This window comes from Lichenostomus cassidix, chromosome 2, assembly GCF_008360975.1.
Source record: "Lichenostomus cassidix isolate B80296 chromosome 2, HeHo_3.0, whole genome shotgun sequence".
Classification (NCBI taxonomy): Eukaryota; Metazoa; Chordata; class Aves; order Passeriformes; family Meliphagidae; genus Lichenostomus; species Lichenostomus cassidix.
This window is the reverse complement of record NC_139482.1, coordinates 123,642,021-123,656,934: the sequence shown is the minus strand read 5'-3', so window position 1 is coordinate 123,656,934 and position 14,914 is coordinate 123,642,021. Positions and strand designations below refer to the sequence as shown.

Below are 14,914 nucleotides of genomic sequence, written 5' to 3'. Positions count from 1 at the left end.
AACTGACAGTAAACTGTCAGGGTTTTTCTCCAGAGGGTGCTTGCCTAAAGGGAACCATTGTCCACTATCTGTAATATTAGATTGTGGTTCATTTGTCCCAGTTTGAAGACAGTCATGTGTGACATACCCATTCTAGGCACAGCTTCAATTAAAAAAAAAAAAAATCACAATGTAAGGGGGGTCTGCCTGGCATCTTCTTCAAAAGTACTCTCCATTGGCAGAATAGCAATGTGGTCTTGTTCAAGTGGCTGTAGGGTCAGAGTTTTCAGTACTGCTCAGTAATAGTTCCTTTGTAACAATTTAGGAATATATGTAGGATTACTAAGTATTGATTTGACTTGCATTCAACCCCAAAAAGAGCTCAGTAAGCCTGTCACTGTTGTTTCTTATTTTGCTTTATGGTACTCTTTACTGTAGCTTTAACATTACTTAGGTATGGATAAATTACTTTACTGGATGTGATGTGGACGTCACACAATGGAAGGTGGTTTTGGTTTCCATGAAGGAAAGAGTTTTCAGTGGTGGATATTTTGGATATCAACAAAAAGTACAGGAGGATCTTTCTGCTTTCCCCTGCCTGTCTCTCAGTTATCTTGCTTTCCAGTACACGAGGGACAGTCCTCTTTGCCCTTGTTATTAATTTTCCTCCCTTTCCTCTGCAATTGTCTATTCATCTTTCCTTTTATCTTACGCTACTCTGGTACAGAATATGCGGTAAGAGGCTAACCAACATTGTGGAACCAGTGAGCTGGGAAGAGCCTTACACAGAATTTGTTCCCCACACTGTTGCTACAAATATTAGTGAAAAATGCTGCTATGCAACAGGGTAATTTTCCTTTTTCAGCAGAAAATCCTCATTCTCTACTTACACCTTTCCTCTTGACTCTGATTTTTCTGCCCCAGCAGTTGCAGGCAAAATAATTGAAATAACTTTTTTTGTGGATAAAGAGAAAATAGACTTGGGATGCAGGAAATAAATCTTTGGGGAGACCTCAAAGGCTTTACCAGGGTGGTTGCTTTCATCAATCGCCAGTAATGGCTACGGGCTATCAGCCTGTAAATGACAGTACAAACATGGCAAGTCACAGTTCATAAGACTTCAAAAAGTTTTCACTATCATCTTATTCCAGGAATGTGTCTAGAATTGTACATAGAAGCTCATTCCATGTAGTTTTCAGAAACTGAGAATCAAAACCAAATTAAGCTAGTCTGACAGATAAATAATCGACAAGAGGTAAAAACTCCACCCTAATCAATGATAATAGGAACAAAAGCAGAAATTTTTCTGGATCTTCAGTATCTTGCCTAGGCTAGAATTGCTCTCATTTTACCTGTTTAGATTCAAACACATACTTACTAAGTATATATTTTTGGTGGGGTTTTTTTTTCTTAAACTTATTATCTTAGTACATTTTCATAGCGAAAGTTCAACAATTGTATTTGAAAAAAAAAAAACAACACTTTGGAGGAGTCACTTGGCATTTGAAACCACTGTTAATTTTACAGGCCTGTGTTTAGAAGGTGCTGAATTGTTTCACTTCGAAGTTAATAAATAAAATTTTAACCTCTAGTAGATGCAAAGAAAATGTATGTAAGATTATGCAAGTGAGAAGAGGAATTTATCAAGAGAAATACTTCCTGATTTTATAATAAACAGTGCTTCCAGCCAAACTACAAAAATAGGTGAATATCAAGCTTTTTGGTTGCTCTACCTGTAATTTTAGAGAATGTACAAACTCAAGGCTTTGCAAACATTTTGCTAGAGGCTCCTGGTAGCAGTTCCTGGCCTTGTTCCAGTTCAAACACTGCTACAAAGTTGCCTTGCACATATTTGTAATATATGCAACACAGTTTGGTAAGTGCTGTATTAACACCAGGGCTCAATTCTGCTTGGATACCTGACCTATTATATCAGCTGCGCAATGCTGTGTTAAATGAGAAATAATATATCACACTACAAAATCAGGCAGTAATCTCTTGTACTTTTATTTTCACCATTTGATGTTTCTGTGTCTGTTTTAGAAAAGTATGCATCCTGGGGTGTAATCAGTCTGGTTTGCAGACCTTTTTATCAATAGGTCATGTCTGTTCATCCAGTTTATCAGGTGACACATAAAAATACACCTTGCAGCTTAGTTCTCCTCCTAATAGCCTCATACATAAAACACAAAATTTCATTTCAACTGGAATAGAAATTGTGGTTTGGATAAGGGAAATTCTTATACTTGTTAGGAGAGAACTTCAGGCATTCCTGTTTTACTTCTGCTGATTTTAAGGTGAATGCAGAATTTGAAATCTCCTGTAAAACCCTGGCTGTGATGTTAAGTATACTATTAATGATGTCAAAGAAGCCATTTTTCATAACACTCATGCAGTCCTATATAGGTTGCACTAAGGCATGCTCAGCTGCTTGCCTCAACAAAAACCGAATCTGAGCCAAAGTGCCTCTTTCAACAGGCTGTATGCTTTTGGTATAACCTTGCAGAGAACAACTTGCAAAATAATCAGTAAAAGCACAGCTTATCATCTCTGTAGTTCTTTAACGACTGTAAACACTTTAAAAAGCAGGCTTATTCCTGTTTATGCGATTGGGAGGAGGAAATGTGGAATTGTACAGTGTTTTGTTTTACACAACAGGGTTGGTGAGAGTGGAAACTTTATCTTCATTGATGTGGAAAGGACACAACTAAGCCCATTCAGCCTATGTGTGGGCTGGATTGGCACTGGGGAAATGGGGTAAGACTGCTTCTTTTGGTGTTGTAGACATTTTATTATTATTTAAAGCATAAAGCAAATGGCAACCCTTGTCCTGTTTACCCAGATCACCATTTTATGTAAGACAGTAAATTTCATCAGTTGCAATTTGTGAGGACAAGCCAAGCCCTCAGTGTTTTGCCTTTACTCGATGACAGACAATACGCTCAAAAGACCACAGGGAAAAAAATTAAACTAGTGTCAGTCAGGCTTGGAAAGTTTTTTCCCTCTATATGATTTTAATTAATATTGAAAATGCATCAGTTGAACTGCAAATTGTTTTCAAAAACCTTTGAACTCCCGTGAGCTCTCGCTCCGTGAGGGTGGTGAGGCACTGACAGAGATAACGCAGCTGCCCCACCTCTGGAATGAACGCGGTCTGGCTGGATGGGCTCTGAGCAACCTGCTCTAGTGCGAGGTGTCCCTGGCCACGGCAGAGGGGCTCCTTATGACCTTTAAAGCTCTTTCCAACCCAAACCATCCTTTCAGTTCTATGATAAACTCCAATCGCGTGCTCCAGGGGAGAGCATTCACCGTATCTCCGCCCTGCCACGTCCAATTATCAACAAGAAGTCGACATCAAAGCCTGATTCCAACACTTCCCCTGCAAACCGACAGCGCCGGCCCCGGCACGGCGCGGGCTCCCTCACACGCAGGCGCGGCGGCACCGGGCGGCGGGGGCGGGCTCGGCTCGGGCTCGGGCTCGCGCTGGGGCCTCGCGCGGCGCCTGCGCCGGGGCGGGAGCGGCGCGGAGGCGGCGGTGAGTGCGGCTCGCGCCCCAGCCGCCATTTCGGGCGCCCTGAGGGGGCTGCGCGTGCCCGCGGCGCGCGGTGCGTGTCGTGCAGCCCGCGGCAGCGCGCAGCCTGGGCGGGGCGTGAGCGCAGCGCGTTTCCGCGTTCGGACCGTGCTTCAGAATTAACCGGGCAGCAAAAAATTTCCAGTTCGCCAAGAACCAAAAAACAAAGAAGCCATAGTAATTTTTCCGTGCACTTATCTCTCCTTTTGCTAGGCTGACTGTCTCGGAAAAGATGGCAGATCCCTGGCAAGAATGTATGGACTATGCAGTTGGTTTAGCAAGGAAAGCTGGGGAGGTATGTATAAGCTCTTTATAATAATAACAACATTATTTATTGAGTCTAATATGTATATAGCTTTTGAATGAGGTTGGTGTTGGAATTTCTTCTGGAGAATGTTTTGTCAAAAACCTAAATGGACATAGCAGTTTGTGGTGTTCAAGTGCAAGATTAGAGTGTCTTTCACGTTTGCAACTTGGTTAAATTAAGAAAACAACTCTGCACTTTTCTTTGGCCTGGGGTTCGATTAAAGACTAAGGAGTGGCCTTTGTTCCTTGAGTTTGGTTTAAAAAAATAGAATCGTGGTAAACAAAGAACATCTCAATTTTCCCCCTTAAACTTCTCCTGTCTACCTTATTATTTTACCCCCTGGAAGTTGGTGACAGTCTTTCTTGTGACCGCCTCAGTCGTCTTTATGCAGTGGCTTGTTGATGGCACACAGTATCGTATTTGTTCTCTCCATTCTTGGAAGTGTTCAAGGCCAGGTGGGATGGAGCTCTGGGTCTGGTCTAGTGAAAGATGTCCCTGCCCATGGCAACCAGATGGTCTTCAAGGCCCCTTCCAACCCAAACCACTCTGTGATTGTTTCTCTTCATGAAGACTGCTTTGCTTCTGCAAGAACCATCCCTTACAGTACTGATGTTTTGCCATTTGAGGCCTAAGATGGCTTAGAACAAGATGAAGTTTGTACATCTTGGCAAAGCCTTAGCAGGAGTGGTTACTGGATGTTCAGAAGCAGAAGCTTAGTAGTTCTGCTTGTTACATTTGAAGGCTGTGGCAGCCAGGCGAGATGGCACATGTGCTAATTCTGTCCCCTGGAGCTGCAGAATCTGGGGAACATTGTCTGTGCAACAACCTCATTAAAGTCTTCCCTCAGAAAATCTTTCTGAGTTATAGTAAAATAATTCCGTGGGCTGTGAAGCATGGATTCTTGCTTAAGCTGATGCTGGTAATTTTAAGATCGGATTTGAGTTAGGTGTTAGGTGTTTCGTTCAACTCTGGTATTTAAATTTGCAAATCTAAAACTTGTCCTAACAAAATGGACCCCAGTTTCATCTACCTGGAGATCTTCCTGTAGTACTTAGATTTAAGGCCATGTAAAACTTTGTACTGAGTAGAGACTAGAGATACAAGTCTTAGCTTCTGCAGTTAATTTCAGGTTATGTCACTGCTTGTGCTTGTGTTTGTGTGTGCAGTATAGAAAATGACTGTAAAAATGATTTTTTTTTAAACTAATATTTGCCATATTGTTAACAGTGAAAATTTTTTTTTCTTTTTGTTTTAACAGATAATCCGTGGAGCACTTAAGGAAGAAATATCTGTTATGACTAAAAGTTCACCTGTAGATCTAGTGACAGAAACTGATCAAAAAGTAGAAAACTTCATTATTTCTTTGATAAAAGAACAGTACCCTTCTCACAGGTATGGCTTTTTTACCAATATACTTTTGACAGAAGCAAAATTTAAAGTTAATGATTTTGCATGGTAAAATTTTATTACAGCTGGCATGCTGGAAAGTTGTAGCATTCTCTTTCACCTTCAATAAATTAAGTATTTTAGAGTACTAGTGGGTTGACATTTTGCCCGGAGCTGCTGTAGCAACAAAACAAGGTGTCCCCAGGTCTACTGACACAAGACAAAACTTAGGCTGAAAGTCACTTCCAGTTGAGCCAACTGTAAGAAACTTTTTGGTTATTGTGCTGGAAAACCAAAGCTGGCCCCAGGAGATCTGGAACCCAAATTTCTTGTTTGCTTTTGAAACTAGTGTGCCTTTGTTTTATTGGATAGGTCCTGTGGAACTGAGTGTGCCTTTGGCCAATTTCATACAGTTTGACAATATCAAACATCCTTGAAAGGAGACAGGATCCTCTTGTTCCATAAAATGGAAAGACTGGCATACAAAATACTGGTCTTAATTGCTCTTCCAGTTTTTTCCCTTCCCCTGACCATCTCTATAACTCTGTCCCCCACCCCCTGAAAAACATATTGTTGAAGGGTGATCTATATTATACTTAACATGGGTCTATCTTTACCATTTTGACATAATGGCTCAAGTTTGATACAGTTTCCTTAAAGTCAGTTTGCTATTTTTTTCTTTCATTTTCTTGGAGATTTTGCTATTGTAGCTGTAATGTGAGAAATCTGTGTAGAACTGGAACAGCTGAGTTGGTGCACAAGCTCAGTAACAATATTAGTATAAGCATACAGACTTGTGGAATGACCTTGAAATAACAGTTTCTGTGACACTGATTAACATTTTAGAATATTTTAGCTTCTTTTTATTTTAGGTAACCAATGTCACATTAGACATAACGGTGCTGAACTTCTCTTCCTAGTGAATTACTCATCCAGCTATATTCAGTCTCTTGTCTTTCTGAAGGTCTGCTGCATTTTGGAAGCATGCTGTTTCTTTCTGATTAGTCATCTTCACCTCTGTAGTTAATCATAAAACTCCTAATCAATATTAAAGGAACCATGTTGTTTCCTCTCAGCAGTTTTCATTTTACATGTTTGTGGAGGAAAGCATGTGTTTGCTGCAAACTTTTCATAGGTTGAGTAATGTGTGATAAATTGTGACAACCTGCAAAAGGCCTCCAAGAGAATTCCACCCACTTAGACTCATCCCAATAATTCTGCAGTCCAAAACAAACGCTTTCATGAGCTGCAAAAATGCAGAAATTTGGGGTGCTGTGGCACTGTGCCTTGTGTCCTTGTGGTTTAGTGCTGTGGTTGACCTTGTGCTCTTCTTCAGGAACTCTGGTTTGAATTTCATCCCTTTACCATGTTACCATTTTGTCATGCTTGCAAAACTGAAGTTGTAAGATTAACAACTTTCTGTCATATTTGGGTTGAAATCAGGTGTCAAATTTAACAGTTGTTGCAGAGTTCTAACCGGATATGTAAGACTACAAAGGCATTCTTCACTGAAAACAAAACCTAAAAAAATAATGTTGTGTAGCACAAATAAGCTAAAAGGCGTAAATAGCTATAGGTATTTTAAATAAAATTAGATGATGCTGTTACTGGAAAAAAATTATGAAAATGTCAGTGTTCTGAATGCTAAATTCTGGTATTACTCTAGTATATTCTGAATGCTAAATTCTGGTATTGTTTCTGTACTGAAACATAAAATTGTTTTTCCCCCTTTATTGTGCTTATCCTTGACATTATAAATATTGATATTGGTCAGATGTGGTTGGTGCTTTCTGGATAAATCATGTGTTTCTCAGCTTTTTGTGTATGATCATTGGTGGCACTCAAAACTTCATCTCGCGTCAAAGAATTTTAATGTCAAGGACAGTGTTGTAATTCAGACATTTTAAAGAATTTCTTTCTGTCTTTTAAATGTGTTTCTACTGTAGCTTTATCGGAGAAGAATCTGTTGCAGCTGGACAGGGCAGCATTCTGACAGATAACCCCACTTGGATTATAGACCCTATTGATGGAACTACCAACTTCGTACACAGGTCCACCTTTCATTTCTTTTATGTTAGCAACTCAACTGTTACCCTTTCGCTTTCTCCAGTTCTGTGAAAGTAAGGTTGTTTTGAATTTTTAAATTGCTTCAAAAGAGATTCTATGAACTTGTTAATAGTTACAGATTGCTACTTATTGAGAGCCATTGGGTAGTTTTTGTAAGCATTTTTATGTTCCTGTAAGTATAATAATAGCCTCACTCTGTTATCTGCATCAGTTGTTCCATAAGAGGCCCATATATAGCAGGGGTCAGCAGCTTTTGGCATAGATTCCAAAGGTAGGTGGGCAGATTTCACCAAAACAGATTTCAGCAATTAAGGAACAGGACTCAGAATCAGCAGTTGCAGCATCTTCAGAGAGGCAATCAGCTCCAGGTGCTGATTTCTAAGAAATTTCATATCCACTGCGATCTAGGAGCCCCAACTATAAAAGAAAGCAGGATATCACCAATAATTATCAGTGGCATTTTGCACTAAGATGAGGAGGGGACTTTCAGTGTAGTGCTGACAGCCTATTCCTTATGTCTTTGAAACGTGGTAGATTTTGTCCCTAGTGAACTTTCCTGAGTCTGTTTGATTTCAGTTTTGAAATGACTGCTGCTGTGTGTGCAATGGCTTTTAAACAGCTTCTGAATCCTGCTAAGTAACATGTTCAGAAAGTTATAAGACAATAACCCATTCTGCTGAATCTACAGGCTTAAAAGTTGGTATTTTTTGCAGATAGGAATAAAAGCAAATGTCTGGGAACTGGGGGAAAAAAGTAAAAAATAATTAAGTGGTTGATTGTTTCTAACTTAGACTGAGATGCAATCTACCACATCTTGTATTCTTCACTCTTCCTGCATTCTTCAATAACTGACTTTCTCATGGCTTTGATGGAGAAAGAGAAGGCTGGGGAGAGGTAACTTGGTTCTTTTCATGAGACCATTTTGACTAGCTTGTTCCTTCTAAGAAAGGTTAGTAGCATAGAGGCTTGGCTAAGAACAGCTGTAACAGGAGTGATAGTCCCTAGTGCATAGAAAGTTTGTGTTTCGAATCATTATCAGTGGTGTTGGCTTTATTTTCAACTAAACTGTGCAAATTCCAGAAAACTCTGTCCTATATAGTTAATTTTTGACATATACATTACATTTAACTGAACACTGTCTTTATTAAGAGTAAGAATGGTAATGAAAGACATTTAGTATCTGACCATAACATAGTAAAATGTTTTGTTTTGTAGGTTTCCATTTGTGGCAGTTTCAATTGGCTTTGTTGTAAACAAAAAGGTATACTTTTCTATTACTTAATATCTAATCAAACCCAAACTAATGGCTTGTTTCTAGATATCGTTAAGTTCTATTATTTCACAGTAGATAGGAAGAAAGGCAAAATCCCCTCTATGTATTTTTTCGTTTTCTTGCAGATAGAGTTTGGAATTGTATATAGTTGTATAGAAGACAAGATGTATACTGCCAGAAAAGGAAAAGGTGCATTTTGCAATGGTCAGAAACTTCAAGTATCGGGCCAAGAAGGTAAGCTGAACTGAGTAGCTTCTTTCTGATAATTACCAGATTGCAAATGAGACAGCAGAAGTTTCAGACCTGGATATATTGGTATTTCTTAGCTCATAATGTTGTTTTGCAAGACTTTCTTTGGCCATGGGCTGTTTAGTTTTGAGAAACATCTTTTATGTTCTCTTTCATGCATATGGTGTGATCTGTGCAAAACCAGGACTCAGCAGTTGAAGATACCATTCCCCATGTGTCTGTGTTGTGGTTTTGTTAGTTTGTTACTTTGCTTTTAATTCCCTTTATGTCTGTAATCTGTTTGAGATTGTTCTTTAGAGTGTAACAAATCTGCCAAACAATTCAGCTTCTCCCAGGTGTGATTTACTGGCTTAAATCAGTAGCACTCTTCCCTGCTCACGACCCTACATAAAGTAAAGTCCATGCTTCAAATGGGAAGTATCTCAGGACTGTTTTAATTTTTATAGCAATAGAATTTTACTTAGTACTGGCATTGATTAATGTGTATACACAGTTGAAGCAGATCATGCTTCTTTAATTGTATTTTATTTTTTGTCCCATTTTGCAAGTAATAATGTATTTTTCTGTTTGATACATGTAATATTTTATTAAGATGCCTCAGTTTTATTCAGTCTTGTAAGAAAGCAATGAAGTAAACTCTGCTAGCTACTATGACTTTTTACGTTGTGCTGTTGGAAGAGTGAGGTTTTGTTTCTTTTCCAGACATTACAAAATCCCTTTTAGTAACAGAATTGGGGTCAAATCGTGATCCAGAGGCTATAAAAATAATTCTTTCTAATATGGAAAGACTTCTCAGTATTCCTATTCATGGGTAAGATACTTTATATTTCTATATATCTGTTTATATGTAGTGACAGTGGCTAATATTGTAAATATGATGATTTTTAGAAAGCTTTGGGTGCATTGTATTTGGCACCTTAAATGTGAAATGTGATGTAAATGTTTCTGTCTAGTAGCTTCCACAGAGAAACTGTGTTAACATTTTCAAGCTGAGATATATAGAGGAGAACCCAAACAATCAGTAATGAGAAACAAATCATGTTTGGGCTTTTAGGACTACAAAGTGTTGTATTTACTAGTTAAAAAAATTAAATACAATTTTGTGCCTTTTTCCCCCCCTGGAAACACACAAGGAATAAAACTGGATGACCAGAAGCTATATTACATTTCTTAGTTTCCTTTTCTTGTAGCAATGAAACTTGTTGGTTTATATATATATATATATATATTTATACACCAGAAGATAAAAGTAGATCTTCCTTTCCTTTTTCAAAATCATACAGTTTTAACTTGTCCGAGTAGTTTAAATTGTCCATGAACTGCCCTTATTTTGGTTGCATTCCCTGCTTCCTCTCTTCCAGATAATCCAAAGTCTATATTTCCACAAACCATTTTGTATAAAGTTAGTTACAGTAGACAGTTTTTTGTTACTCAGCCATATTCATGTTTCTGATCTAACAAGTTTTATACTGAGATTCTCAGGATTCTTGTTTTGACACTTAACATGCAAATTTTTTTTCTACTTCCAAAAAGTCTTCTGATGTCGTTACAGAATATATGCTGAGATGTAAGTAGGGAATACATTTTAGGTGTGTTGTCAGTTCAGCTCTGGCATTTTATTTGTAAACAATAATTTGAGGTTGGAGTTTATGTAAGTTGCTTCTTGCAATAGTTTAGCTGCTATCAGTTATAATTTAGTGTACAGTTTACTGTTAATTGAAATAACTGCAGTTATTTGTACAAGTCATACTTACTGCTAAGTGCATTGACATTTCCAAAAGAAACTGGAATTTGTGATATGAGGATATGATGAAGTTACCCAGACCAAATGCATGCTGTATAATTTATTTTTTGTGATTATTATTATTAGAGGGTTTGGCAAGTCAGAGATGTTTACTGAGCATCACCTGAGAAACGGAAAAAAATGGCTTTTCTGCACTGAAAAGTGTACACTCTCCTTGAATTCTTGTATTCAAAGAGCAAAATAGACTATCTGTTACTGTTTCATGGGAAATATCTTCCAATAATATGTTTTAGTTTAAGAAATAATTTGATGTGTTTAAATCAAAATTGATTAACAGAATTTGTAAATACAATTTACAATACAATTTAGTTTTGTAAATACAGTTTACTGTGTCTGGAAAACTCTTCAAGCTACTTAAGCAATACTTCATTCTCTTTTTTTGTTTCACTGCAGCATTCCATCACACTTTCTCTTGCTCAGTTCACTTCCATCAATTTTTTCAATGCTTATTGTCATACCAACTTTTAATTTTCTCCATATATTAAACACTGTGTTTTCTGTGCAGTGTCACAGACACTAACTTTTTTGCAAGCTCTTCTCAGTTAAAACAACATCTTGTGTGTCCTTTAGGATTAGAGCTGTTGGTACAGCAGCTGTGAATATGTGCCTTGTGGCAACGGGTGGAGCTGATGCCTATTATGAAATGGGAATTCACTGCTGGGATATGGCAGGAGCTGGAATCATTATTACTGAAGCTGGTGGAGTACTGATGGATGTAACAGGTAAATACACAGGCCTGCATAATGCTCTTTTGTCCTTTTAAATGGCTAATAGGGAGCAAAATGTAACTGAAATGAGAAGGCAAGTTCTTTTCAGTCCTCTTTCCAGGCTACCACTACTGAACAGAATTCCCAACCCATTAATAGATGAAGAAAGGGTTAATTGTATGTTTATAAGCAACAAGACAACCTTTGCTTCCTTGGCTGGACACCTGGAAAAGTGAAAAAAGACAGCAAATGTACATTGAAGAGAATTTAAATGCAGCTCAAACAAGATACCTGTTGTGTTAAATGTATTTTTGTCCACAGGCCAAACTTGGTCCTAAATAGTAATGTATCATTTGCACTCAATTTTTTCAGCGCTTATTGTCATACCAACTTTTAATTTTCTCCATACATAAAACAGTTTTGTTTGCCATGATTTCTAGGTGGACCGTTTGATTTGATGTCTCGAAGAATAATCGCAGCAAGTAGTCGAGCTATCGGAGAGAGAATAGCCAAAGCACTTCAAGTAATTCCTCTGACAAGAGATGATGCCACCAACTGAACACCAAAGCTACACCATAAATGTAGTTGTCTAATGTTATCTCATATTTCCACGTGGTGGTTGTTCTACACCTTGAATAAATGGTAGTCTTTCAGTACTGGTGTGGCTGCTAAGTTGAGCTTTGAGACTGGAACAATGTTCTAAGTAAGCTTTAACTGTTAAGTATATTATTTAACGTTTTTATCAGATAAAAATCTAGAAAAAAGCAAATATATGCAGCTAGTATTTTCAAGTTTTATGCTACACTGGAACACATAGCAAGAGACTCTTTGATGTATAGATAAGTAAAAATCTCTAATTCTGTAAATGATAAAACAAAAACCACTGTCCTAACACCACGTCATCACATCTAATCCTGAGCCCAAAAAGATTAAGGCATTACTGTTTATCCAGTCTTAGTCTATCTGGTTTCCAGTGCATCCATTTCTTTACCCCATTGCAGTTTTTGTGGAGGTAGGTCACACATTTCTAAACTTACTAGTTGCTTTTGGCTACAGTTTAAAGCCTTCATTACTTCCCTGTCATTGTTTTTGTAGTCATCATTCTACCTTTCTTGTGGTAGACAGACACAGTCTTCTTTTTAGCTTCGTATGTGGCCAGTACACTTGCAAATCCATTACAATTTCAAAAGTAATAGTTACTGTGCCAGAAAATATATGAATCTCCCAAAATTAAGTTCTGATCACACCTATCATCAAATGTACTCACTCGGTATTAAGATGCAGTATGATCGGCATTTTATTAATTTTGTTTGGGTTTCTTCATGGATGAGTGTGTTTTGAAGTCTAAGGAATCACTAAATCCAAGAGAGTTTTCAGTTACTCAGCTGGCAAAAAAAAAGCTTATAGTCGATATTTTTTACATAATTTTCTGTAAGTTATGAAAGCTGTGACCAACCAGGCCCAGGTTTCCGTTGTGTAACAGAATGTAGACAGAAGAAGATACATACCTAAACGGTTTATGAATCTACGAAGTTTCAGTGATTTAACTCTAGGTGTCAGTTGTTGTAAGCTTTGAAAATTGTACTGGTTCTCTGCATTTTTGTATTTAAGATTGTTAAAAGCATCAGTGCACTGTTCAAATAATTAATGCACTTTAAAAAAGGATGTGACTCAGATTGGTTTTTAGACTGATTTTTTTTTTTTTTTTTTGTGTTCAAAAGAAAGTTGTCTCATTGATTGTTCAGTCAAGATACAGCAATGCTTTGGAAAGCCTGACTTTTTGTACTGCTGTCCCACTATTTTTATTTTAAAAAATGCTATAGCAAAGTTTCAACATATTGTATATTATAAATGTCAGGTTTTTATATCAGTTGATTTTTTTCAAATTTTCCAGAAATACTTAATTTGAAGATGTATGTAATGCCAGATGATTAATGTTAACAAGGTCAGCCTGCTATTTAAAGCCAGACTCACAATTATTTTAATTTTTAAATTCCTCTTGACAAGGATGGAAACTTTTGAGCATTTCACTGTAACTTTATTACTGTAAACAATGTGGGATCATGGTTATTTTTGAGATGTCTTCTTTCTCATTGCTGTATCTTTTGTATAACAAAATCTGCGTAACTTTATTTGTGAAATCAAGATATGTCTAAAAAATACTGAAGATGGGAGAACATTAGAAATAAATTCACTTTAGCAGCAGTGGCTTCAGCTGTGCTTCCTTTCTTAGCATTGATCAGGCTGCAGTGCTGTGACCCAGCAAGCTGGATCTGTGGGCCTCAAGTTGAACACTTGGCCTCTGATGTGCATAGATCATAACGGGTTGTGCCTTTAGATGTGGGATTTTCTATACACCTGCAGTTGGGTTTTGGAGTGAATATTTCAACCCCTTCCAGTGAGATCATGGTTCATTAATCATCTCCCACCTCAGACTCAAACTTTATGGATTATCTTACCTGTTTTTTGTGTTGGAGGTCCATCAAGTGGTTGAAGCATGTACCTTTCTCACTGTTAGCTTTCCTAATAATGCTGTCTGAGGAAAAATGTATATGAATTTCTTAACTTAGCCCTCTTCACTATTTTTGTTGGAGACTTGTAATTTTTTTTTACTCTAAATGGCAGTTTTTATCAACTGTCTGCTTTCTTTTTAATTTCAGCCACTGAGAAAGGAGTGGTCAAATAGATAACCCAAATCTATTTACACTCCAACCATCCTTATTTCTTTGATCTTTTATCCCTTCCACCAGCATGGCGCCCATCCAGGGCTGAAAGCTGGTAACAGTTCTGGCCTTGTGGATTCCCTTAATCTCATCAAGATAAGAGGGGGCAAAAGGAATCCGTTTGAAGCCAGCACAAGAAATCACTAATAATGTTAATGACTTATGAGAAGTAATTTGTATAACCACTCCTATTCTGGGGCATGTGATGAATATTCATGAATTTTACCTATAACACTGTGTGTTTGGAGGTGAGAATTCCCCCACACTCGGTGCACCGAATATAGCAAATACCCACTTCTCTGACTTGGTCTCTGAAGTGTCTCTGGGCTCAACTGGGGCGAATCACCATCTTTTCAGGAGGATGAGAAATCCTAGCTTGCCACTTCGCCAAGCATTATCTTCTCAGATACCTCTTTAATATGTGGCTGCTTCTTTTGTTATGTGAAAGGACACTGAAATGTAATTATTAATTTTAAAGACATCTTGTTTCTGTGCTAGCCTGCAATTTTGACAACTTTTTGTAATAAAACAGAAATCAAGATTGCTGTGTATTCAAAATGCTTTTGAGAGTTTATATATGAGGTAGCCACTGGATGTTCAAAGCTATAAAAAGTGTGGTTTTGTTGCTTTGAAAGATGGAGTGGCAGATTTAATCTGCTTAGAATTTTTTTCATAATTTAAGATAAAATTATACATTTACAAGATGGATTTTGCTGTGCAGTGAGACAATTGGGAAGAAAGGCCAGTTGCCACAGATTGAACAGACTGTCGGGGTTTGACCCTGACTAAACGCCAGGCATCTCAACTCTCTCTTGCTGCAAGGAAAAAAAAATTGTAAAAATACACAC

General features: G+C 37.7%; 1 protein-coding gene across 1 annotated transcript; it reads left to right on the top strand.

Moving 5' to 3' along the window:
- The first annotated feature begins 3,703 nt into the window (after window positions 1–3,703).
- IMPA1 (inositol monophosphatase 1) lies at window positions 3,704–13,548 on the top strand. Its single transcript, XM_085053110.1, has 8 exons — window positions 3,704–3,845; window positions 5,116–5,249; window positions 7,190–7,294; window positions 8,526–8,571; window positions 8,709–8,817; window positions 9,535–9,643; window positions 11,207–11,358; window positions 11,784–13,548. Exons 1-8 carry the CDS (start codon window positions 3,783–3,785, stop codon window positions 11,900–11,902), a joined length of 837 nt encoding a protein of 278 aa, XP_084909236.1. The 5' UTR covers window positions 3,704–3,782; the 3' UTR covers window positions 11,903–13,548.
- The last annotated feature ends 1,366 nt before the right edge of the window (window positions 13,549–14,914 follow it).

Excerpts from the sequence above, each read along its gene's own strand:
- IMPA1 (XM_085053110.1), top strand. The coding sequence starts at position 3,783 with ATGGCAGATCCCTGGCAAGAATGTATGGACTATGCAGTTGGTTTAGCA. Across the intron at positions 7,295-8,525 it reads ACTACCAACTTCGTACACAG|GTTTCCATTTGTGGCAGTTT; the intron begins GTCCACCTTTCA and ends TTTGTTTTGTAG. Across the intron at positions 8,572-8,708 it reads GCTTTGTTGTAAACAAAAAG|ATAGAGTTTGGAATTGTATA; the intron begins GTATACTTTTCT and ends GTTTTCTTGCAG.